The following is a 26,564-nucleotide window of genomic DNA, read 5'->3' as shown; positions in this document are numbered from 1 at the left end:
CAGGCAAGGTAACAGGCTAAGAATCAACCTGCCTCTCCCACTTGGCAACCAACATTATGCATTTTAACAAGGTTTGTTCAGTGGTTTGGATAGCGTGTAAAGAAAGATTTTGCTTGGGGCAACAGGTCTTCCTGAGAAGTCCAGTTTGTCGATACGGGAAGTCCTACGGTTCTTGAGTTTGGGGCAGTAGCATACTCCTTCCTAGTCACACCCGGAGCCTTTGCATTTTTTGGGTAGTCTTTGTGAAAGCACAAGCAGAAACGTGCCATTCTATAGAGGTGAGATCATGTGAACAGTAGGACCAGCCAGTTCTAATCATACCAACTTACTTGGTGAATTTGAAGAGATGTTCTCTGTGCTCGGTGTGTAACACATACATTTTCTAGACATTTTTAATTAAACAGGCTGATGCTCACTGGAATTGCTTGAAATCTTCATCCGTTAGATCAATGTATTAATATAAAAAGCCAGAGCCATTGAAGGCATTTTGGATGAAAAAATGTTTTTTTGACCAAAAGAAAAGCTTTCACAGAAAACTTACATTTTGGTCAAAGTTTTCCATTTTTTGAATGAAAAAATGGAAACCAAAATTTTCTTTGGAGGTATGGAGGGAAAAGTTTGGTTTTTAGTAAAGAAAATAAAATTATGGGGGGTTTGAACATTTTTACCAAAAATGATTCTCAAAAACTGAACCTTTTTGGTTTTGGTTTTCCATTTAAAAATTCTATTTTTTGCATACTTAAAAAAAAAATGTGTATTTTTCTAAAATTTCCCACAAGAAATAATTGACATTTTAATCGGGTCCAATAGAAAGATTTGCTAAATCAGATTTCTTAAAACAGTCTCTCGAGGGACTAGGCAGACGTCTATACCATTGGTATCTTGGCTTGACGAGGGAAATATACTGTAGGGAGCAGTCCTGCACCAGCTGGGGATGGATTAGATTAAGGTTAATGTATCTTTTCCATCTTTAATGTATATAATCTTCCATTTTAAACTCAATAGAAGGCATTAGCACAGACTTGGTGCCATATGTAATTTTAACTTGGGCCTCTGGATATTTCCTCTAATGAGGTTACTTGTCAACAGAGCTCCTCCTCCTCCTCTGTTATTTCTTCTGTAGAAGGAGGAGATTCCCAGCACACGGATGGCAGAGTTGCACTTTCCAGGAGAGTTCACGATGATTTAATCTAATTGCTTCTGCTGCTTCGAGCATCCTATTTTGTTTTCCAAGAGGAGAAATGACAATTCACCTCCCTAACAAGGAAATAACTCTTTAATGTAACATTGCTGTTAAAGTAACTGGCTTGTCTTAGCATGCACAACCCAAGGGATCAAGGGATTTGGGTGGGGGCATCAGAGCAAAGAGGAGTCCTGGACACTCACTCCCCATCTCTCTCTCATACTATCCAATCAGCATAGACTGAACAGCATCCCAAATGAAACCAGCGTGGCCAGTACTTGGAAGGATAAGTTGCTGATTCTCAGTTTCATTGCAGTGCTTGCAGACTTGGCTTAAAATATTGCATACTGCAGATTCCTTTGTTTGGTGAGCTGCCCGAAGTGGGGGAGCCCTGGTCCAACTAGCCTGAGATTGCGGCCCCAGCAGTGAGCTGGTGCCAGTACTTCAGGGAAGGCGAAACACCTGGCTGTTTGGGTGTGGGGAGTTGTCACGGCTGCCCCTTCTGTAGTCATTGTCTCTTCACGGGGCGTTCCATCTGCCAATCTGTGCTCCAGGTCATGTCATTGTGTACTCCCGTTGCTGACTCACACCATCAGCTGGAAGAGTTTTCCCGATGTCAATGCTGATGTTGCATAGAATTAAGTTGAAGTGGTTGTTTTCCGTTCCTTCAGTGCTATTACTCCGATGTGGATCTGAAGTAGATACGTTGCCTCAAGGCAGCTGGAGGCGAGACACACTCACCTTGATGTTGGGAAGGGGGGGGGGTCACCCCAGGAGGAGGAATGCATAGTGGGGGGTGTGCTCTGACCTTTTGTAGTGCTTTCTGCTGGCAGTGGCACCTCCTCCCCAAGCACTGGCGTTTGTCAGTTACCCTGTTGTGGGAGGAGTGGGACCTTCTCCAGGAAGCTGGGAGAGGTGGGAGGCTGGCCAGATGCTCTCTTCAGTCAAATCCTTCCTGAGATAAAGTGCTAGGCAGCCACAGGGTGAGGACTCTGCTGGGCAGAAACCTTAGTTCATCTCTGTCTTAGCAAGATCCTCTCCCCAGCTGGGCTAGGTGGGGCTCGGAAATGCATTTCCATTTGCTCAAGGAAGGCACCATCGACTCAGCCAGAAGCAGACATTCGTATTTAGCTGAGGTGAAGGAATTTGGGTGCAAGAGAGAGACAGACTGCAGAGGCAGATTGTTGATAACGTTGTTCCAATATAGGCCAGTAACCTTAAACAGCTGTGGCATCAGACAGGAGTAAACTCCACTGAGGCCTCAGTGCACAGGCCGAGCAGAACCATTCAGCAGCAGGCTAATCTGACTGCTTGAGAAGTCCCTGCTGCGAACCAACATTTTTGAGAGTGACTAGGTGGTAATGGCTGCCCAGCTTGAGAGACCTTGAAGGGACCTGATTTTCAGTGGGTGAGTGCTCAGTGCTCACTGAAAATCGAGCCCCTTTACAGCTTCTTAAGTTGGGCACCCAAAATCACTAGTCACCCTTGAAAGTCAGCCCCAGAATCTGTAGGTGTTTGTGTGTGTGACAGAGCAGCAAGAGCAGAGCTTAGGCTTTAAACATTTTGTCTTCTCCTTAGTTCATGCATTGCAATATTGAGCTTCAGTGCAACAAACCCCACTATGGTTCAGAGCCCCCTTCCTACTGACTGCCAACATTGTGCGAACAGGAAAAGCAGCATTGCCAGACTGGCTCAACCAGGGCAGGCCCCGTCACCACGTGACCTCGGTGTTTGGCCTCCTCTCCTCTTCAGGGCTGTCACACCTGACCTGTGTTGCTTTGGGCTTCTTCACTCTTCCTTCAGCCAAGTAATGCAAAGGATGTTCTGCCTCCTTGGTATATGATTCTTTAAGCTGTCATCTTGGCATTGAATATTCAAGTGGTGTTAATCTGTTCCTGTCTAAATGTGATGGAGAACAGGAGAGTGAGCTGTGTCCCTAGTGTCAGGTCAGACCGGGCACAGGGGGAAGTAACAATGAAGTAACAGTGCTTTCACTATGCAGAAGAGGTTAAAAAGGAAAAGGACCCTGGTGACTGGGAAGAAGGATGATCCTGGGGATAGGGCTAGGAATCAGGAACAATGAATTCTCCTCCTTCACTGCCACAGCAGGTCAGTTTCCCTATCTCTAAAGTGGGAATCAGGTTCTTACTGTCCCCTGGGAAACGTTGTATAAATGTGAAGTAGTAAGAACATAAGAACGGCCGTACTGGGTCAGACCAAAGGTCCATCTAGCCCAGTATCTGTCTACCGACAGTGGCCAATGCCAGGTGCCCCAGAGGGTGTGAACCTAACAGGCAATGATCAAGTGATCTCTCTCCTGCCATCCATCTCCATCCTCTGACAAACAGAGGCTAGGGACACCATTCCTTACCCATCCTGGCTAATAGCCATTAATGGACTTAACCACCATGAATTTATCCAGTTCCCTTTTAAACCCTGTTATAGTCCTAGCCTTCACAACCGCCTCAGGCGAGGAGTTCCACAAGTTGACTGTGCGCTGTGTGAAGAAGAACTTCCTTTTATTTGTATTAAACCTGCTGCCCATTAATTTCATTTGGTGGCCCCTAGTTCTTGTATTATGGGAATAAGTAAATAACTTTTCCTTATCCACTTTCTCCACATCACTCATGATTTTATATACCTCTATCATATCCCCCCTTAGTCTCCTCTTTTCCAAGCTGAAGAGTCCTAGCCTCTATCTATCTATTACAGGAGTCCAGAGTTATTTAAAACCACCACCCACCTGCCTCTGTTCAGTCTCTTCTCCCAGCACGTTCAGGAACAGATGGTGTCACTTCTAGGGAGGTGTGGGCGAGGTGGCCCAGCAGCTCCTTTCCAGCTACCTCTGCTGCATGGTTTCATTTTTGCTTTTATTAAGCTGATCTCCCAGATTAGACCAGTGCAGTCTCTGCTCGCACTCCGAGCCCAGAGATGTGACAGGGAACCCCCTGCATGCTATGCTAACGCAACTGCAGGGGTTTAGCACCAGTGTGTGCCTCCCAAAGCTGCTTTCTCCTCTCTCTGTGCTGAGGAGAGCATCTCACTGTGGGTTAGTCTATGTGATGTCTCCGTTCCCTGCCTGCCTTCCAAATGTATCTCCAGGGCAAGTTTCTCGACACCCACTCCCAAGAGGAGAGATTTGTGTTACTGAGTAAAAGCTACTTAACCCGCTGACCCTTCTTGCATGCTGCCTTCCCATGTCTTTCTCTCCTGCTAACGTTCTGCTGTGGGGCATAGTGCAATGAATACCCCTTCTTTATCCTCCCTATGCACTTGGGAAGTGGGCACGTTCTTCCCATTTTACAGGACAAGCTGAAGGCCAGACTGGGAGAGGCTTGCCCAAGGTCCCACAGCCGCATGTCCACATAGCAGAGTTAGGAATTAGACCCTCGGCTTCCTGACTCCCAGTCTCTGTGCAAAAGAATAAATGGACACAAATCTGACATCAGGAATCGTAACATTCAAAAACCAGTGGGAGACACTTCAACCTCTCTAACCGCTCAGTGACAGACTTGAAGGTGGCAATTTTGCAACAAAAAAACTTCAAAAACAGACTCCAGAGAGAGACTGCTGAACTCGAATTAATATGCAAATTAGATACAATTAACTCAGACTTAAACAGAGACTGGGAATGGTTGGGTCATTACACTAACTGAATCTATTTCCCTATGTTAAGTTCTCCTCACACCTTCTATGGGTCATCTTAATTATCACTTCAAAAGTTTTTTTCTTCTGCTGATGATAGCTCATCTCAATTGATTAGACTCTTCCTGTTGGTATGCATACTTCCACCTTTTCATGTTCTCTGTATGTATAAATATCTCCTGTCTGTGTGTTCCATTCTATGCATCCGAAGAAGTGGGCTGTAGCTCACGAAAGCTTATGCTAAAATAAATGTGTTAGTCTCTAAGGTACCACAAGTACTCCTGTTCTTTTTGCGGATACAGACTAACACGACTGCTACTCTGAAAACAGTTCCCTGGTTAACCACTAGCTAGTGTGGCTTCCTGAGCTGCAGTCAGGAGTGATTCTCCATGCACCCTCAGCAGAAGTACAGCATTACACAGCTGCCTAGATCTGTCAGGTCTTCCACAGAAACGCTGGGTGTTGTCTACTTCTACAGGTAGAATACTAGCCTGGATGGACCCTTCTGACTATTTCTTTTCTCCATCAGCTCTACCTCTCCGTTCTCCTCCCTTCTCCCTGCAATGTCTTTATCACCAGGTACAAGGACTAAAATCCAGGTTAGCAGCTTTCTTTCCAAGTCGGTACCCACTGGCTCTTTTCTCATTTAGACAGAACAAGCACGCTCGCGTTTGACCATGCATGTTACATTTTATTGTTTGTTCTCATGCCAAGAAATACAAAGGAAAGTATATAAGATACATCACGGCATCCGACAGAAAAGGAAACATCACCAAAAAGGAGCTCCAAGCTGGAATTCCAGTTACATCAAGGCTATTTGTAAGGATCAGTCTGTAAACCGGTACAAAGCATGATCCAGACAGTTTGGCTTCAGAACAGGATGAACCTGGGAGTGTGACAATGGGGATCATTGTAAAGGATCTGTTTTTTGTCTTCATGTAAAAAGGCCTGAAACAGAGGGTCCCTGCTCAGAAAGGATATCAGATTGGCATGGTGAACCGTGTTTTCCGTTTCTCAAGTTCCTTGTCATGATTATGTATATAGATACACGATTTTCGTTACCAGCTAATTAAAAATTATTTTAAAAAAAAGCTTGCTACAACTTTTTGAAAAGGTTTTTCTGCCTTGGCTTGAAGCCAAGCATGTGAATTTTCAGGCTAAACTTGGTTGTGTTTTTAACGAACAAGTATATTTGTAAAAAATGGGCTTAAAGCAGGATTGCAGATTTCAGCCATAATTATTGAGCCATAACGCTGTAAGGACCAACTTACATAGACTAAGGCAAAGATGCCAAATATATGGCCCAAATTGAGCCCACCTGTGTATTCATGCAGGTGGCCTCACATATTCAGATTATGCAGAATCTAAGATTTAATTTTCACAAACAAGTAAGTTTCTAGCCCTCCTGGATGCACAGAGAAACTCGGTTCACATTTGGAAGGGTACCTGATGCAATATCTGCCTGAGTCTGCAGACAGCCTGAAACCAATGGCTCTGAGGCATGAACTCCCCTGTGCCCTGTTAATCTCATTGGAGCATCAATGTAAAGCCCAGCGATGACACTTTGTTGTCAACATGATGTGTTCCGTTGCTGGGCAGTTTAGTGGCTGGAACAGGAAAGTGGGAGTGAAGGTCATGGGACTTGGGAATTGAGGCAGGCATGGAACTGCAGACTTGCACAGGCAGGGGGGAGGGAACGAAGCACAGAGAGGATAGATGGGAAGAAATTAAAGCACAGAGCAGAAAGAGCAGTGGCCTTAGGGGGCGGCAGATCTCACCCTCCCCCCCAGAGTGACAGTGAATGAGACGCTAAGGGGAATGTGAATAATTCATCACATGAAGGCTGGGATCGTCATGCAAACTTCCCAGTGCCATCAGTGAGGAACCTGCTGTGGATCTGAGAGTATAAAGTCCTGAATTCAGATCCCGGCCAGCAGACCATAATTAGATGTGGAATCCAGCTCTCTCCTCGCCAGGCGTCTGACACTCTAGCACTAGGGCTGGACTCGCTAACCCAGTCACTGGGGCTCTTCCATTTTCACAGGGCCAAATTTCACATAGGGTATTTTGTCTCTTTCTTCCCTCTGTTTGTGCTACAATCCATCTAGCCTCTCCTGCAGCATCTGTCCGTGAAACTGACAGTGAACAAGTAACTGGAACCAAGCTGCCCTGTCCATGAGGGGGCCTGACAGCACACTGACATAAAACCAAAATTGCTTCTCTGCTCAATGGCACTTGACCTCGCAGCGAGCTAGTACCTTCCTCGTAGCATCCCTAGGACCAGCATCCCAACAGCAGGCGAAACCATTCGGCTCGTCTGCCTCTACCCCCTGGGATTCATGTGGATTCAAGCAAGGACGTTTGGAGTAGGGAGCTTCTCTTAATGTAGGCTGGGTTTGAATTTTGAGTGCGAAATTAAAGACTGGACCAAACCCTGAGGATTTCATAGCCCGTATACCTGTGACTGTGCCAGCTGTGTGTGCTTGGGCTGCGGCAGCAGCAAGTTAACAAAGAACAGAGTCATAAGGGTGGGTGGGTGTGTAGGGAGCAAATCTACCTAGTTTGTGATCGTCTTCCTCTGTTATGTGAACTCAGTGGAACTAATGAGTCGGTGGTGGTTGGATGCAGAAAACAGGGTGGATTGTACGAGAACGCGCTATCAAACTAGATAATTCCTCAGTCAGCAGCAGTATATCTCAGCACACCTGAAAATATTTTGGGTTTTTCCCATTGTTGTTTTGTTAAGTCCTCAAAATATGTAGGTTCTTGTAATTCCCTGCGGCCGCACTTGGTGATGCAGATATTAAGGGAAAGAGGAAGTATACTTAGCAGAGTCTTAGTTACGGCATTCGGTGCCATGTCTTGGGCATGACGCCATCACGCACTATTGTGACATGAGTCAGGGCAGGAAAAGAGGGAGAAATAGGGGTTGAAAAAGAGATTCTTCCTGAACAAATGCAAGCTAGCATGTCGGGGGAAGGGGGAACCGCTCCAAAACAAAGATCCCATGGGAGGATGGAAGGAGGAAAATGGAAATGCTAAATGACCCATGAGTGAGAGCAAACCGCGAAATGGGTAGCAGCTTGCCATGAGAGAGTGGCAGAAAAGTCCATACAGTTCTGGGCTGCAGATGCAGAAGCATCATGCTGCAGAGCAGAGAGGAGCGAATCCCTCACTAGACAGTACCAGGGAGCCTGTTTCTATGCTACTGCATGCAGCTCCAGGGATGAGCCAAATGCTTCTCATTAAGTACAAACTCATACTGAACCCCAATCAAACCTCTGCACCATGCCCAGGGTATTCTCCTGGCCACACTGTTAGCAGGAAGGACAGGACCTTTCCCCAGAGAACCACTCTCCTGACACTCCTAGCCCTTATCCAGATGGAAACTCTGAACAGTTTTAGGTTCAACCATCATTACTCAGCAGCAACAGATAAATCCTGAAACTGGAAAGAATTCAGGAATGATTAAGGGGCAATTTCTGAGAAAAATATATTGATATACACACACAGAGTCTAGCTAAATGGTGACTAAGGATGGGGCATAACTGAGTAACGGTATTTGAAATCTGTAAATCCCAAGGAGGGAGAGGAGGCATTTAGGGTGGGACAACAAAGTGTATGTGAATGGAAATATTGAGCAAAGGAAGCCACTTAACCGCAGCTTGGTGCATTAGTGTATTGGTCCTCTTCCCCGACTGCCATGCTTTCATGGATTGTGGTTACATGGTATGATTGTGATTGAATAGAGCAATGCTCTCTGGAGACTTTTGACTGGATCTAAGCACAAGACGCGAACGAAGGAGATGGCTTTTAAAGTGTAGAGTAGTGTAAAAGAATCTAATCACTGTGTCTAATTAGGAGAGTAAATCACTGAAGGAACGTCAGTGTCTTCATTTTTCTTTTTTATTATATTTAACAGTGAGACAGGAAGCTGTCGTCCTCACAGCCTGATGATGTAGGGTAAGATAGAGAGCAAATCCCATTTGGATGCATGCAACACATCATCACTGCAATTTTCATTCTAAGGCAGCTCTTCCCTTCTCATGCATTCAAATTAATTCTGCTTTCTCTGTCCCAGTCTGCTTCGTCAGACTGGAATGTCTCCTGTAGAGGATCATTCAAATGGCAGCTGCCCATGGGGGACCATTCATGGTTAAGGAAGCAATGACAGCTATTTCTACCTTCCCTTTTGAAAGTGCAGTGTGTGTAAAATCCATACCAAGAAAATATACATAAATTGAGAGGGAGGATGGTCTTCTGGGGACTGGGAGACAGGATAACTAGTTCCTCTTCTTAGCTCTGCTACAGTCTGTCTCCTTGGGCAAGTCATTTAACTTTCCTATACCATAATTTTGCCATCTGTACAATATCCGGTACCTACCTCACATGGGGGTCGAGGGTGGGTTAGTTAATTTTGGTAAAGCGCTTCACGCTCCTCGAGGAGAGGTGCTATATAATTACAAAGTAGCATTTCAATTCTTATTTAATAAATATTTGGTTGCAAGGGATTGTAACTCATTACTGCAGTTTTCCTTCAGTGTCACTTCTTCCCATTCCAAAAGGCTTTTTGTTGTGATTTCTAAGCACAACAATTTTGTTGTGATTTCTAAGCAGTTTGTCAGTTGCAAGTGGGTTGGGCCAGGGAGCAAAGGACAGGAAGATGCCTGACGAGGCAGCAGTGTCGTTATGCAGGCCAGAAAGGAGATAATGAACCTGAAAGGCACATTCTGTGAACTGTACATGCTGATTATGGGGATCTGCATGGGAAAGTACCATGTGCAGTCCTGTTAACAGTCTGTCCGTCCCCTTAAGTGGCCAACCAAGGTTTCTGATGAGTTGCTGGCCGAAGTATTTGGCTGCCTGGGGCAGCTGGGTATCTCAGCCAGCATGAGTTTACACCTTGTGCATCAGGCATTGCTCAGCGAGAAGCTATTCTGCATGAAACGTGAAAAGGGAAATCAAAACACGCTTGAGTGCAGTCTACTGTCCCTCAGCTCCCTCCTTGCTTAAACTCCCAGTGCTCTCCCTAAGGCGCCAACCACTCAAAGTCAGAAAACAAGAGGGATGTTGCAGAAGAGTTGGGCTGTGTTCTAGACGCTGGAGAGAGGAGCTGAAGCCTGGAGATGAGGGGAAACATAGCAGGGGAAAGCAGGGTAGTGTAGCAAAAAGTCAAATGGTTCTGCATCCTAAGAATTGCTTCTAGCCAGAGAAGCATGTTGCTAGTGTACCCAGGGAATTGTGTGGTTGTCACCGAGGTTCTGAGCCAGCCTAGCAAAAGAAAACATATTAATGAGGAGCACAGAAATGGGTGGCAAGGGAATTCTCTCAGCTAAGTGCCAGCAGGTTTGGTTCAGAGCTTCCTAAGAGACTCAAAATTGCTACTAGGGGTGTGAGGGAGGAAAAGTGTGGTACTCTGCCAAGGCTTGGCAATGCCTGGGTTCGCAGAGCCATCGGGGGTGTGGCTGGGTGAGATGTGGATGATGGAATGGTCAGTGTGTGCCCAGTGGCAGCTCTCGTATAACCCCCATAGGTGAGTTTGCAAACAGCACCAATAGGAGATCAGGGGTCAGTTGGCCCAAAGCCATCAATAAAACCTCACGAGATGAAATGTCACACAAGGCGGGCAGCAGAACGTAGTACATTACAAGCAGCCCCACCAAGCCCAGGCAGAGTAAGAGGCAATGAAGTATGGCACGAGGCCAGGGAAGGGACTGTGAGGAAAATCCCAGGCCCTGAGCTGCTGGGAAATGCCAAGCAGTGAAACCCGTGTTGTGGAAGGTGAGGGGAAGGCCATGGGCAAAGATTTTGAACCCTGCAGAGCAGAAGTCCATTATTTGTATATAACACACTTAAAAACTGACCTTTCGTGGAGCTTAGCCCAGATGCGTGGGTGGTTACAGCTGAAGTGGGGCTAAACCAGGCATTTGGGGGGATTGTCAAAGGGGAGCGAGGGTGCAATGAGAGACTCCCCTTGGGGCCTTTGAAATTTCCCCTCCAGGCCAGTAGGTGTCTTTGCGGAGATTGTGATGGGCTCTGGATTGGGCCTTCAGCTCCAGCCATGATGGACATGGTATACACGCTCAAGTGGACAGAATCTGCTCTCCCTTCCTGGGCACCGCTGCTACCTCAGATTCCCACTGCACAAACGTTCCCTCGCTGGGGTGCAGGGAGGTAGAAATGGATTGTTCCAAAGCGAAGACATTTTTCCTGCCATAAAAGCCCCAGCATGGGGTTGGGGTGAGCGGGACTCTCCTGCTAAACTGGCATTCCTCATGCAGCAGAATCCCTGCCCTCCCAGCTCTGGGATGCTTTTGAATGACAGAAGAGCTTTGTACGAACGGACACGGAGCAGGACGTTCCCAGAGGCATGCAAATGGTCGTCAGCTTTTTTTTTTTTCTCATCAAAAATACAAAATCCCCCCACCAGATCCGCCACCTTTCGCTGTGGTTTTGGCCAGAGCTGCAGAAAGGTGCATGCGATGTCCCCCTGTAGTGGCGCTCTCCTTTCTCCCGCATTGAATCGATTTCATCTCCTGATGGCAGTTGGAGCTTTTAGATAGAGACGGAGACTTAATCAATACAAAAAACAGGATTTGTCCCAAAATTGTCAAGAAGTTTCCTCAAAACGTCCCGTTCTCTCCTTTTTAAAAAAAAATTAAATTTCGGGTTCTTTAATAACCCACATCATGAAGTTCTCCCCTTGTCCCCTTTTTGTCATGTTCTCCCTCCTACCCACCATCTTTGTTACTGATCAGGAGTGCGGTAGCGGATCTCCCTCCATTCCACCTCTGCTTGGGATTCGAACCCCTTTCCCAGTCCTTGTCGAGCTGCTGTGTTCTCCAGTTGTTTTGGTTGGTATGAAATCATTTTCCAAGAGGCTGTGAAATAAATGCATGCACTCCCTTGGACGATGCTCCAGAAGAGATGGGCCTAAGGCCACCCTTCTAAATTGTAACGTTGCTGCAAGGGTAAAATTAAAACCCTGGGAAGGAAAGACGTCTTCCTCTTCTTCAAGGTATTTTCATGCTAATTGGTCTGAAAAACTGAAATAAAGAGAGTCTTAGTGAGGTCTCTACTAGTTAAATTACGTCCCCTCCTGCTCTTGTGTGGTTCCACTGAGGCCAGCTCGGTCCTGGGGGGAGTTGGAGTGTTGTGAGGAATGGGCACGTGGGGGCTAGCACAGCAGTGATGTAAATGGTTCTGACTTTGTGGATTGGTTCATCTTTGGAAGCGTCTCCAAACACTTTGGGCTGGAGCCCCGAGACTGCAGATTCATGTCTGAATTGCTGCACTTCTGCCTCACGTAGACGCTTCCATTCTCCTAAACCATTGGTCTCAATCTTTCCCAGACCCTGTCCTCATGTTACAGCCCCCTACCATGGTGGGATCCCCGTCTCTTGCAGGCACATGGGAAGGTGTTCACAGCCACTGAAACCTGGGGCAGCCCCCACATGGAGAAACTAGGTTCTAAGCTGTTTGTTACAATGCATTGCTCCAGTTCCCAGTGGATTCTGGGGGATTTCACAGGGCCACCGGTGCATTGTGGGGTGGCTGTCTGAGCTATTTCAGCCTGTACTGTCCACATTCAGGCTAGACTGGTATTTAGCACTACTGCGAGGCAGTCTAATCCCGGTGGTATTTCATACAGGTACATGCCCCTTGCACGGGGACACAATGTGTTTTTCAGGGGTGCTGCTAGGGCCTCTAGAGTGGGCACAGCCCAGGAGGTGCCCTGGTGGCCACTGGGGAAGAGGGGAAAGGCATTACCTGTGAAATTGAGCGAACAGTAGAGCACAATGATGAGGATTCCCAGGACAATGGAGACTATGCTGAGCAATCTGGCCATGCGCCCGAGTCTCCGAGCCCCGTCCATGTCCCCCTGCTGTCCGCTGTTCCTTGACTGGCAGAAAGGAAGACACAAACAGGCGCTTGTCAGGGGTTGTGGTTCCAGCTCCGTGGCTGTCGTCAGCCTTAACCCATGCAACCCCCCCCCCACTCCTGGCTGCTGAGAGGAGCAGCAGCAGACTGCAGTCTCCATAGCCCTGCACTGTCCCTGCCACCTGCACGGCAGCTGTGCAACATGGGCCAAAGTGCGAACTTTTTGTAATATTTTGGATGCCTATTTGTGCCTCAGTTTCCCCTTGTACATTGCATTGCTAACCAGTGGGTGCGGAAGAGTGAAGAGTGCTCTTGGGGCAGCGCGGAGCCGTGGCGGGGGTGTCACCAAGCTAGCAGGGTGGATCAAGTGGGTCATTAAAGGAGGGCTGAGGTTGACTCCTATCAATGGAAAATCCACGGAGGCAATGAAAACCTCAGTGGGCAGAACACTGACACCTAGTCCCCAAGAAGCCAGAGGCAGGAGGTTTCCCCTCCCCTCGGCAGGGGAGCTGAGCAGAGGCCAACGTGATAAGTAAGGACCGAGAGGTGACAGAAAGGGGATAATGGTTGGCTTTTGGGAGAGGCCCAGCCGCTCTCACCTCAGCCTGAGAAAGGGGGCAGAGTCCAGAGCAGGTTGGCTGTGGGGTGCTCTGGCTTGGCCAGATGGACTATGTCTTAACCTTTATTTCTCTGTGCTAACCTAAGGAAATTCGACCCTGTGTCCCAGCTAACTAAGAAACCCGGCTGTGTTCTGACAAGGCTCCTCAGCGCCACTGGAAATCCTTGTGGGGGCCCATGGGTCCCGGCAGAACGTACACCTCTCTGACCAGGAGCCTATCCGTTGGACTCACTGGACAGAGCTCCTGGTGTAAAGCAGGAGCCCAGATGCTCAGTCTCCGAGGCCGTGAGGCTGTGTGGCTACCCTGAAGGAGGAGTGGGACCCCTTGGGGGGGACGGTCTGCCACACAGACGCAAGATTACATGGTTACTGCTGCAGCCTGCACATGACCAGTGAATGGGCTTTAACGTAACGCTCGGTAACTGCTGGGTTTCATCTCGCTTTAGAGCAGTGGTTTTCAACCTGTGGTCTGTGGAGACCTGGCCTCCGCAGATTCTCTGTAAGATTGCCAAAGGGGCCGCACCTCCATTCGAAATTGTGTAGGTGTCTGCAAAGGAAGAAAGGTTAGAAACCACTGCTTTGGAGTCTCCTTCGGCACTTTGCCTCTCTGCTCGGCAGCTGGGAGCTGAATGAGCTCCTCCTGCAGTGATGGTTGCTCCTGTGCTGGCAGCGAGGGGGGAGGGAATGGCCGCCCCAGCTTCTCCACGCTGCTTTCCTCTCCTGCTCTACCGATTTCGTAATGCAGCCTGCTAGAGGGTGGCCCTGCCTTGTAACGAAACCTACTGGCTCCCACGGTACAGCAGGGGTGGGGGAGAGGTGCCTGGAAACTCCTCTCTATGGGATCATTCATAAAGACTGCACAGAGATTGGGGGCCACCTATCCCCCCACAGCTATGTCCCCCTACGGGGCTGCTTGAGCCCTGCCTGGAATTGATCCCAGGACCTAGTGGGGACAAAAGCTTCATAGTGGCTAGCAATGCACTGAGAGGGGCTAGCAATGCCTTGGTAAAGTCGGACACCCTGCAGTACTCCGGCTAGCACCCTGGGGTCACCACCGTTGTGCTCTGTACTCCACCTGTACTAACAGTGCTCAGGACCGGCCAGACCACATGTAACCCACAGTACAATTAGATGGATCATTAGCCTTCAGAATCAGTGACTGATTAAGCAATATCCTTGTTAACTTCCTGTTATAATCAGCAATAATCTGGTTTCTAAGTACAAACACTAGGGCCAAAATTGGGTCATCCCCTGTTGAGGGAAATGGGTTATTGCTGCTTGAAGAGAGCGCAAGGGCCATGTTCCTGCTTCTTGGCTGCAGGGCCTGGGCGAGGTAGGCAAGGAACAGAGGCTTGACACTTAGCAGAAGGTCAGGCACTTGGGGCAGCAAAGATGTCACTACGATCAGACTACTTACAGAGCCTCAGCATGAATGACAAATGCAGTGGCGAGGCAGAAGAGCCCCTCCAGGGCCAAGGAAAATGTTGGCTGCTCAGCAAAAGCCCGTTTTCAGTATGTGTACCTCAACTTTCCCCAGAGCAAACCAATCCCCCGAAACCCCACCTGATGCCTCTGGTTTCTGAGAAGTTTTGAGAAAAAAATCAGGTAAGGAATTTCAGAGCCTGGTGTTTAGAAATGTCCCCCTTGTTGGGAGGTGTTAAGGGGTGCAGAGGTCTGGGGGAGCACAGAGGTGAAATCCTGGCCCTACCGAAGGTAAGGGGAGTTCGGCCAGGGAGGCCAGGTTCTCACAGGTTTTCACCCACATTACAAAAGCTAAACATTTGGAATGTTCTAGCTGTAAAATATAAGCATTTAACATTTCCATGTGGACTGACGCCGCCATTATCCATGGCACCCGCTGGTGGAACATGGAGGAATCACAGTGCAGCGCTTAGGGCACTAGCCTAGGACTTTGGAGACCTCTGCTCTGCCACAGACACCTGCGTGACCTGGGGCAAGTCGCGTCAGGTGCGGCTACACGTCGGGGGCATGTGGAGCACAGACCCTGCCCGCCCAGTGTGGGTGGCAAGGCGCGGCTTAGGCAAGTAGAACAGCAATGGCTCTCTGCACGCCCAAGCACGGCCTCCTCCCTCGACGCGGCTCTCTTTAGTAGTGTAGAGTCCTGCTGCTGGAGCCATTCCCCACGGCCTCCCCTCTGCCAGTGCCTACACACCACAGCCTGGCTGCAGCCGGCCTTTCACTGCGGCGTGTAGCTCCACATACGGTACATGCTGCCGCAAGTGTACCCAGGCCGAGTCTGTCTGCTCGGTCCCTGTCTATAACGGGGAGAATAGCAGGGCCCTGCCTCACACGAGAGGTGTGACAATCAACCCATCAGCCTGGGAAGCGCTTTGAGGTCTGCTGATAAGAGCTAGGGGGGTTATTATTATTATATTCCATGCCACTGTAACTGGCTGCACATGTGCCCCTCCCACGAACATGCTAGGATCTGCAGGAGGAGAGCTCTGGCTTAGGGCACCTCAGAAGATCCGTCAGAGCAGGGCTCCCCTCCTGCGGACCCTGTGCACCAGCCTGATTTACATTTTTGCACTCATTTAAAAAGAAGGGAGTGAGGGAATTCCTAGACAAAAACGTAGTTGAAAAGAAGTAAGGTTGAAAGCATGAGTTTCAATACAGTCCAAAAATCACACTTTTCTTCTGACTTCTGCTCCTTTAAAAAAACCAGACAAACCCCCCTTGTGTGAAAATGGCTAGCAGTGACCCATTAAGAGGGCCAGCAAGTCCCCCACTGCCATATAATTCGCTCATACCTGACACATACCATTCACCCTTAAAGTTTGCAAAAATCAAACTAACAAATGATTAGATGATCCAAGCCCATTTCCTATCCGAGGGTTCCGTTGCCAATATACTGTGTCACTAAACACCACTAATTGTTACTTCTTTAGTCACTACAAAAACAATGAACACAGTAAACAAACATATGTGACTTGTTACACAATAGATTTAAAACAGTTAAAAATACAACTTGCAAGGTCTGCATGGACCTGCATCACCATATAAGCACCCCATTTCATAACCCCAATACATCAGTCATGCCAATTCCAGTCATACAAATATTCTGCCCCATCAGCCCAGCACACTCGAGGAGTATGTAGGGAACTCTGACATAACCTAACGCAGCCTGGATCTTCTTCCTTTCAGACGCTGTAATGCACACGGAATAGAGGATATCAAAAATCAACAGTAAGCACCTAACCGCTTGTTTGCATTACTGAACAGAAGGTGGCAAAATTAAATCAGGTGGGATGACAGTGAGCGATGGATTATATGGCAGTAGCGGCACTGGCTGAATCCCTTAACTGTTCATTGACAGATTTTTAACATTTGGGATTTTTAAAGGCACATTTTTTTGTAACAAACGTGTAATTTTGGGGGGAAGGTGTATGTTGGACTCCAGTGAAACACGCTTGCATTGGTCTGTACATTCCCTAGCAAAATACAAACAAGGAGTGAAGCTCATCACTACAGCTTCTGGATCCTTTTCCTCTAAGCTCCTCTTGAACAGTTACGAAAAATCCCCAAGCATTCACATGGAATTTATCGCTCTCCGTATATTACTCATTGGGATGGAAGGGTTTGGTTGTAACTGGTAAATGTCAGTCATCGTGGATTTCACTTTCCACATAAAAACATGAGCTATTTGTGTCCATTAATCAATGTTTGCAGAGAGGGAAAGTTTGTTCAAATGTAAGAATCTCTTGAGGACTAATCAGAGTGTGTGGTAGTAGCTGTAGCTGGGAGTTTAGTATTAAAAACTAACCATTGAGAAATGACGACCGAATATGTCTGAAAGCACTATGAATCTTGACTTCATATGGCTAAATAATTAGCATGTGACCTTTTTTGAAACATGCCAGTGGGAACATTTTAGGAGATAAAACCAGCAACATATTCTTTGGGAAATATCAATTTAGCCATTTGAAATGAAGTTTAACAAATGGAATCCTTCCAAGTTGTTCTCTAACGATACTACTTATTACAGTTACAAAGTGCTGTGCGTTGCTTGCACTCAGCCTCACGATAGACCCTCTGTAGTTCCGGCTGGCTAGGGCATCCGTCACTTCTCCGACCCTGCTATGTGAGCAGTGCTGTGCACTGTTAAACAGCCTCTGTGCACACCCCTGCCCAAAGGGGGCGGCCCCTTAGTGCTAAGGGGAAGAGGTTTCCTGCACGTGTGTTTGCCAGAAGCTGGGAATGGGCGACAGGGGATGGCTCACTTGATGATTACCTGCTCCGTTCATTCCCTCTGGGGCACCTGGCATTGGCCACTGTCGGAAGACGGGATACTGGGCTAGATGGTCCATTGGTCTGACCCAGTATGGCCTTTCTTATATTCTTATGTTCTCATGTGTAGTGTGTGAAAAGATCTGGGGCCTGTCACATGAGAAGCTCTCTAGAAATATTAGTGCGGTACATGGAAAAGAGCAGCCCAGCCCCTGGCCATCCCTGGGGTTTGACCAGTGAGCACTGCGTACCATCAGGGGGCTGTTTGGTTGCATCCTGTTGCAAGGGGCTGAGTGAGGCAACGAGAACTTGCTCTTTCCAATGCAGCCTCTCCCAGGATTGGGCCCTAAATGCCTTCCCCTTGATTGGAGAAACTTATGGTTGATTTGCAGTGTAGGAGCAGCAGGAGGGGGGGTAAGAGAGAGACCTGAGTGTTCCCCGGGGCATCTCTCTGTGTGTCTTGCAGACTAAGTGCTTCCAGTTGTAGCCTGGGCTCTGATGCACACAGGCTCTTTTGTTTTGGATGGTTGAGCTATCGCAAAGATTCTCTCCTTTCCTCTCTCTGTCTCTTGGTCCATGCTCATTCATGCATGTTCCCAGCAGAATGGGGGCGGGGGGTGCATACCCTGCACTGGCATTGGTAGCGAGGCTGGTCCCAGAGGGCTCCTTCTCCATTTGTGTGTGTTAGCTCTGCTCTCCGAAATAGGGGGGCTGAAAGGAACTGAAACCTATTAATGCAGGCCCAGGTCAGCATCACCAAACCCAGTCCTCAGCTTTGTCAAACAGGGAGACTGAAAAAGATGCACTCAGGTGTCTATGCAGCCAGGCCAGAAGTGACTCATTCCATAAGATCACACTGGGAGGGGAAGGGGGAGATGAGCAGATGATTTTTCTGCTGACCACAGGACCTGCTGGGACCTGAGTGCAGCATTTGAAAGGTGATTTATGAGCCTAACTCCAAAGGCATAAAAATGCTTTCTTCTCTGTCCGCTGCTCAGTGCTAGGAAGTGGCGCTGTGTGCAAAAAGCATTGACTTCAGGGAAAATCTAAGAGTGCAAGCCCCCCAACAACTGGAGAAAAGTCAGTGAGCTGTAAGCATGCCCACCAGCTGCCACTGTGGCTGCAAGCAGTCTGGATCATGCCCCCAAGGGGAGCTGGTCCCCGGTGCCTAAAGCATCTGGAGAGTCTGGTTCCTGCCATATCTCTAGCTACTCCTGGGGGAATTCTGCGCCACTGCATGTGCACAGAATTCATATCCCCCGCAGATTTCTTTGCTTCCCTGCAAAAATGACTTTCTGACAGGAAAGCAAAGGGAAGCTGCAAGAGCAGCCATGCACCACTCCCTAGCTGCGAAGGTACATCGTTTCAGGCACCTGGAGCAGCCAGCGGAGAGGTAAATCACCACAGGGCTGGGGACACCCCAGCCAGTGGCTCCTACCCTGAGCTGGGATCAGCTGCTAGTCTCGGCTGGGCTGGAGCAGAAGAAGATGGGACTTCTTCTTTCCTTACAAGGAGTGGCTGGGGCTGTATCAGACCCACCCCCAGAAATTTCCTCCAGCTGCAGGAAGCTCAGCATCCTCCCCTGCTTCCTGCCCCCATTGCGCGTCAGCTGTGGGGGGGAGGGGTCACTCTACGGGGTCTACGGAGGGGTCACCCATCCTCCCACCCTCTGTGCATCCAGATCTCCCATACCACTGCCAAGCCTCATCCCATACACCCAGAACCCCCTAGCCCTCCATACCCAAACCCCACCCCTTTGAACCTCAACCCCTGCATCTGAAGCCCTCTGCGCCCAGACCCCCTGCCTCAGGACCCCCACCCCTGCACCCAGACCACCCCACACTGAGCTCCCTGAACTCAAACCCCCACCATCCGCACTGAGCCCTCACATCCAGACCCCCATGCCACTGACCCCCAATTAACTGCACCTAGACCCCCACCCCACCAAGCCCCACTCCCCCAGGTCTCCCTGCTGAGACCTCCATGCCCAGACCCCTCTTCTGACCCCAACCACTTTCATCTGGACGCCCCTGCAGAGTCCCATTGCCCCTGCACCTGGAACCACCCCCCCGCCCAACAAGCCTCTGTGCATCCAGATCCCCCCACACACCTACACCCCACACTGAGCTGCCTGCACCCAGATTGTCCCACATAGAATCCTCTCACCCCACACACACACTGAGCCCCTCCACACTTGGACCTGCATGGTTGAGCCTGCCTGCCCCACACCTGGCGCAGAGGGGCAGGGCCCCAGGGTGTTCCCGGGGCAGGCCCAGGCCTTGTGCTATGTCAGGGTTGGCTGCAGCCTCACCACTGACTCTGTGTCCCGGGGGTGGGGGCTGGAGAGGCTGCAGGGTGATCTCCCACCTTTGTGCAGCCAGTGGCCTGTGCTCCCCACTACCATGCTGGAGCCCCTGCATTGATTTATTGACAAAATGTGCAGAATTTTAAAATATTGTGTGCAGAATTGTGAATCTTTTGGCACCGAATGCCCTCAGGAGTATCTCTAGCCCAGCTGGACATGGGCTCAGCCAAGGTTTACACGAAACGTCTGGGTGTTCACACCTCACTAGGCACAGCAAGCCAATTCAGGGGAAACGTCCAGTGAAGCCACTGGGAACTCTGCCTGCTTGTCAAGGGCTATATTGACCTTGAGGTCTCCATGCTGAGCAGTCTTCTCCTCCCTCAGGACTGAACCAGATCTGGGCACTTCACTACATGGGGCCGGTGCAGTGCCATCCACCATGCTCCCTCTGGCTGGGGCAGCGCTCCTCAGCAGACGATACGTTCCTGCATCCCTTGCACTTACCAAGGTACATACGCCCCACTGCACTTATGTCTAGAGATGGCCAACTTCCTAACTTTGCTCTTCGGTTCCTCCCCCACTCCAACGGGGCGGGTGTTTGAAAATCAAACCTGCTCATAGCCCCATCACTGCAGCATAGAAGTGCTGCGGCACCCAGAAGGAAGAGTGTGGGAGCTACTTTGCTCAGCTGGCGGAAGGATAGCTGGGGGTTATGTGGCTCATTACTGGGTATGTCTAGCAAGACTCCACTATCCCGCTTTCCCCGTGCCACTGCATTACAGAGCCAAATAAGCTGAGTCCATCTTAGCCCACATCCTGGCTAAGCAGGCTCTCCACTCTGCAACTGATGCCAGCTGGCTCCTGCAAAGAGCCCGATTCCTCTTCTAAATGGAGGCCTGTCTCTGCGGAGGGCTTGTCTATAGCGACTGACACCACGTCCCTCTCTAAATCCTTATTGGCTTCTGGGGAACTGCTGACTGCACGTTCCCCTCCGTGCGTTTCTGCGCAGTAAGCAGCATGCTGGAGCTCTGGGGCTGCTGCCTTCCCTGAGCTGATTTTTCAAAGGGGAGATTTGCCTGTATTGCACAGTTAAGACTATAAAAGGGGCCCACGGGCCCTGTAAAGCAGCATGGTTCCTTCCTCCAGACTAACTGGGGTGGTGCTAATTGGAAGGCTCTGCAGCCTGAGGTGTGAGTGTTGAGCCACCTGTGTGCAAGGAGGGATGGGAGAATTGTTAGCTCTCTTCTCACACTGGCTGATTCTGCCCCAGTATGTGGGAATAGTTAGGGTCAGAAATTGCTTCAGTCTCAGTAAAGGGCTCCAGATGCCATCAGCTCCTTGAAAATACCTGAGCCCGGGTCCCACTTTCTATTTTGGGGGGTAAGTTTGGCTGTTTGTGGATCAGGAGGAAATAGGCTCTTTTCAGTCTTAGGGTGTGTTTTTATTTTCCAGTAAAATTCCTCAACCAGCCCCCAATAAACTGACCTTGGTGGAGGCAATCTGAACTAGTGCTTAGTGCAAGAGATCAGGCATAAGGGCTCCTGGGTTCTAGTCCCAGCTCTGCCACCAAGTCGCTGGGGGTCACTTTCTCGCTGGGTCAGGGGGATAATATCTTCCCTGCTTCAGGGGGCGTTGGTGAGGATTAATGAGTTGCTGCTTCAGAAGCTCTGCAAGTGCTGAGTATTGAGGGGAGAAGGTAACTCCGTGGGCAGCATGGCGTGTCAATAGTTAATGTTTGCAAAGAGCCTTTTAGAGCATCAGGTGAAAGAGGCACTGGAAGAGCAGAGCAGGCATTCATAAAACACTGTGCTCCCGGCCTGCCTCTGCCCCTCGGCCAGGCTCGGTGCTGCTCTGCAGCAGTTCTCCGGGGGAGAGCCACGTGGGAGGAGAATGGACGGGGGCAGCAGGAACCGTGAGTTTAAAAAAATAAATAAAGGAAGGAAGAAAATGGGCCACTTTTATTCTATAGTTCTTTGAACAAAAGGCTCCTGCTTCATCTCTCAGCACTTGAACAGAAACTGCTGGGAGCTCTAGTTCTGCCCTGGTAACTCGCCTGGCAGTGGTGCAGCCACACATCAGCTAGCAAACCGATGGGAGGAAGGACCAGGTGTGAGAATTATTATTGCTGTTACCATAGTATTAGACATATTAAATAACAACCAGGACCCCGTGGTGCTGGTGTTGTCCAACCCCAGGAAGGCACACAAGCCCTGCCCCGCGAAGCAGAGGGGCTGAGGGGGTCATGAACATGGCAGTAAAAGGCTGGGGGCATCACATCTGCCAGTGAGGGAGCCTGTTCTGACCTCCCGTACTGGTGTCGGCGTAGTTGGAACTGGTTGGTGGAGGGGGATCAGGCATCGTCCACAAGTCAATATTTTCCAGAAAGCCTTTGGTTTTGGATGTGCTGCTTTTAGTGGTGAAACGTCGCCACAAGCCCCAGAGCCGATGCTGGGGGGAGGTCTTCGCCGAACATGCAGGCTGTAAGCCCAGAGCATTGGCCTGGTGCGCTCGGTAGGGAGACAGCACAAATCCATTGAAACAAACTGATCTCAAGCCTGCCTGAGCCAAATCTAGGTCCTCAGTCTAGGCCAAACAGCCCCAGGGTCCCCTGAGGTGAGCACAACAGCAGGCCCTGTGGTTTTTGTCCTGACTGTAACTGAATGCTTGACCCTGCCCTTCCAGTGCCAGTTCACTGCCTCTCCCAGGTGGGAAGGATGACCAGTCTCACCAGCCCTGTCCCCGAGGCCCACCTGGAATGGATACGGGTCATGCTCTGCCACGTTTCTGAGGAATCAACCGGCCCTGCTCACGGGGGCTCATCAAGCCAGTACTTTATCGCATCAGCCTTTTTATTATGATTCTTTTAAAAGAACTTGCTTTTTCTAGCTCCTGCAGTTGTGGAGAAAACTGGCCTATCAGCCCCAGAGGCAGCAATGTCTGCAGGAGTGAATGCGCCCTGCTCATTTCATGGTGCGTTTTAAAGATGCCTGTTGAAATGCCTGCATTGCTCACTAGTCTGAGGCTGATCAAAGCATGCAGGAAAAGAGGGGCGCTTGTCTCGGGTTCAGTAGTACCTCGCGTTGATTTCCAGGGAGGAGGGAGCCGCTCTGCAGGAATAAGAACTGCAGAACCTAGCCCAGTAGGAGGGTACGTGCAGTTCCCAGAGAGCCCATCTTAGTGCCACTGCTGAGTGGAACTGGAGCTGGCCATGGGGTGTGGGGAAAGTGCCACCTCTTTTTCCCCCCAAGAGCAGTGCTGCGGGAGCACCCAAAGTGCCACACAATTGTATTTTGGACATATGCACCATTGGGTGTGAGTAGCATCTCCCAGCCGTGCACCTTGTGCCATCTCATACTCAGAGGGAAGGGAGTGCAAATCTGCTGTTCTAGCCTGGGAGCATAGAGGACAGAACAAGAGCAGGGCTTCAGCTCCTAGAGGACCACTGACTCCTGAAGGAGAAGCCCCAGTTGTGGCCTACTTCACCCCTCGTTAACCCAGCTTCCAGGGGTCCAAGTCTGGTCTGTTTAGGCTGTAAGCTCTCTGGGCCCGTTGGTTTGTTCCGCACCTAGCACAAAGGGGCCCTGATCTCCTCCAGACCCAGTGTGGAAGGGGGAATAGTAGAAGCCGGGTTCCCTACCTCTATGTGTGTGATCCGGGTAGGGGAAGCTACCTAGGCTAAAGGGTGGGTCCTCTCTTCTCCCAGTGCGATGGGAACTGGAACTGGGCCAGTTCTGAGCTGCTTTGCTCTTGTGTTTGTGTAACAGCGCCGGCCCGAGCAAAGGGACTTCACTGGAGCTGGAACTCGGGGTTTATTTTAACCACCCTGGCTGGGGTATTGGTGGCCTCCAGGTGCTACGGTAACACAAACAATAACGACCCTGACGGCGATGGTAGAATCCTGCCTAACGGCTCCGGGTCCCTCGAGAAGAGAGGGGTTATAAATGTCCCTTTGGTGACTCCCTGCATTTCAGGCCCCCTCCTCTAGGTGCTGTCTGCATAAGGCTGGTAATGCTGTAACCTCAGGCACAGCCCTGCTCCTGGCCCCCTTGGGACGGGCACTTTCTCACCACCCCATAGCAAGCGCCGGGTTACCCCTGTCTGGCCTGGAACGCTCCCAGGCTGTTTTAGGTGCTGAGGGAACTATCACATCTGGTTTCAAAGGGGTCTCCCTGCCTGGCGCTGGCTTGCTCTTAGTCAGAGCTCCCTGGGCCCTACCTCCCAGCACTGTCCCCTTCTCTGCCCTCCCGCGGCTCCCCATCCCTCCTAGCCCCCAGGCTGCAGCCGCTGTGGGAGCCTGGGTGTGCGAGATTCCCATACCCTCCTGGCTGCTCCAGCCTGGGCTCCAGGAGGGTTTAACCCTGGAGAGGTTTGTGTGTCCCCAAGTCCCTTCCATGCCCCCCGGTGCTGGCCCCTTCCCGCCCCCCAGCTCCGGAGGAACAAACGCTGTTCTGAGGGGGCAGGATCCAAAGAATGCCAGGTTCCTTTCGGGTTTGTAGCTCGGGAGCCGCTCTGCCGGGAGCCCTAGGTGAGGGCCATCCCCAGCCAGGGCACCCCGGGTCAGCCTGCTGCTGCTCCGGCTCCGGCTCCGGCTCCGGCTCCAGCAGCGCTGCCTGCCCAGCTCCGCCCCGGGCAGTGACCCCAGCCCAGCCGCGCTCCGGTGGTGGGAAGGGGCCAGGCTTGCAGGGGGGGCTGTGACCCCCCTTCAGACAGCGGCTGGTTCCCTTCTGCCGCCTGCCCCCTCCCCAGACCCCGAGCGCCCATCCCGCGGCTCGGCGCCGGCTCCACACCGGCTTGTCCCGCCGCGAGCTCTGGGGCCGGGCCCCGCCTCCCCCTCGCCACGATCCTTAGAGCCCCCCGGGCTGCACAATGCCCAGCCCCGGCGCTGCCCGCGGGACGCAGCTGGCCACGTGTGGCGCACCCGGGGGCGGGATGCGCTGCGAGGCCGGGCAGTGCCGGGGGGGCCGCCGGGGCCGGCTCCGGGGCTCCCCTCCCCGTGGCGCGCAGGGGAAGTGCCCGGTCCGCGCAGCCAGGGCGCGTCAGCGGGCAGCGCATCTACCCAGCGGCCATGCCCCGCCCGGCAGCGGGGCGCAGCGCGCTCGGTTCGAAGGGGACAGCGGGGCTCGGAGTTCAGAAGCGTCCCCTCAAGTGTGCGGGGGGGGCTGGTGGCTGGCGCCCCAGGACCCCGCAGGGGGGGCAGGGCTGGTGGCTGGCGCCCCAGGACCCCGCAGAGGAGGGGGGCAGGGCTGGTGGCTGGCGCCCCAGGACCCCCGAGGGGGGGGCAGGGCTGGTGGCTGGCGCCCCAGGACCCCGCAGAGGAGGGGGGGCAGGGCTGGTGGCTGGCGCCCCAGGACCCCGGAGGGGGGGGGCAGGGCTGGTGGCTGGCGCCCCAGGACCCCGCCGGGGGGGCAGGGCTGGTGGCTGGCGCCCCAGGACCCCGCCGGGGGGGCAGGGCTGGTGGCTGGCGCCCCAGGACCCGGGAGAGGGGCAGGGCTGGTGACGGGCGCCCCAGGACCCCGGAGAGGGGAGCAGGGCTGGTGGCTGGCGCCCACGACCCCGGGGGCGGCAGGGCGGGGGGCGGCCGCCCCCGCACCCCGGAGAGGGGGGGGGCAGGGCGGGGGGCGGGCGCCCCAGCACCCCGGAGCGGGGGGCGCAGGGCTGGTGGCTGGCGCCCCAGGACCCCGGAGGGGGGGGGCAGGGCTGGTGGCTGGCGCCCCAGGACCCCAGGGGGGGCAGGGCTGGTGGCTGGCGCCCCAGGATCCCAGGGGGGGGCAGGGCTGGTGGCTGGCGCCCCAGGACCCCAGAGGGGGGGGCAGGGCTGGTGGCGGGCGCCCCAGGACCCCAGAGGGGGGGCAGGGCTGGTGGCGGGCGCCCCAGGACCCCAGAGGGGGGGCAGGGCTGGTGGCGGGCGCCCCAGGACCCCAGAGGGGGGGCAGGGCTGGTGGCGAGCGCCCAGGACCCCTCGGGCGGGCGTTCAACACTCACCATGATGGAGAAGACCAAGGCCACGATGTTGATGGGCCAGACGGGGCAGAAGCAGGAGAAGATGGCCAGCACCAGGTAGTCCAGCGGCCGGCCCTCCTCCTGGGCGCTGGTGGTGGCGATGGAGGACGCCCGGCCCAGGCTGACCCGGGAGGGCGAGCGCGGGGCCGTGTCCAGGTGCCCGGCGGACACGGGCTTGTAGGGGAGGCTGTGGCCGTTCTGCTCCGTCTCCAGGGTCCCCGAGAAGGACTTGGAGCCGCGCAGCCCCTTCTCGCCCGGGCCCTCGCTGGAGAAGAGCAGCTGCTCCGTCTCCTGGCAGCCCGCGGGCGGGGCCGGGCCCCCCAGCGCCTGCTCCAAGTGCGCCTCGCTCTTGGCCATGGCTCGCGGCTCGCTCCTGCGCCAGGCTAGGGCGCCATGCCCGGCGGGCTGGGCGGGAGGCAGCGGGCAGCTCCCCGCGGGGCGCTCCAGGGCCGGCCGGGCTGCGGAGCGAACAGCCGAGGCAGGCGCGAGAGTCCTCGGCCGAGGTGGGAGCCCGGGATCCCCCGCTCCGCCCCGGGCAGCGCTGCCCCGCCCCGTCCCGCTCTCGCTCGCGGTCCCGCCGGAGCGCTCGGGTGCCAGGTCCCCGCCTGGCAGTGCCCTGGCTCCCGCCACAGCGCGGCACCTTTCTGCGAGGGCGGCTCCCGCGGGGGAGGGGCCAGCGCCGC

The 26,564-nt window shown here is 52.2% G+C and overlaps 1 protein-coding gene across 1 annotated transcript; it reads right to left on the bottom strand.

Moving 5' to 3' along the window:
* Nucleotides 1-5,504: 5,504 nt before the first annotated feature.
* Nucleotides 5,505-26,238, bottom strand: TRARG1 (trafficking regulator of GLUT4 (SLC2A4) 1). The gene is made up of 3 exons (XM_039508472.1): nucleotides 25,864-26,238; nucleotides 12,599-12,731; nucleotides 5,505-11,874 (listed from the first exon to the last, which is right to left on the bottom strand). The coding sequence occupies exons 1-3, from the start codon at nucleotides 26,236-26,238 to the stop codon at nucleotides 11,858-11,860; spliced, it is 525 nt and encodes a 174-aa protein (XP_039364406.1). The 3' UTR covers nucleotides 5,505-11,857.
* Nucleotides 26,239-26,564: the final 326 nt, after the last annotated feature.

Source organism: Mauremys reevesii, linkage group 20 (assembly GCF_016161935.1).
Source record: "Mauremys reevesii isolate NIE-2019 linkage group 20, ASM1616193v1, whole genome shotgun sequence".
Lineage (NCBI taxonomy): Eukaryota > Metazoa > Chordata > Testudines > Geoemydidae > Mauremys > Mauremys reevesii.
Note: the sequence above shows the minus strand (reverse complement) of the source record. Positions and strands in the feature narration are given on the sequence as shown.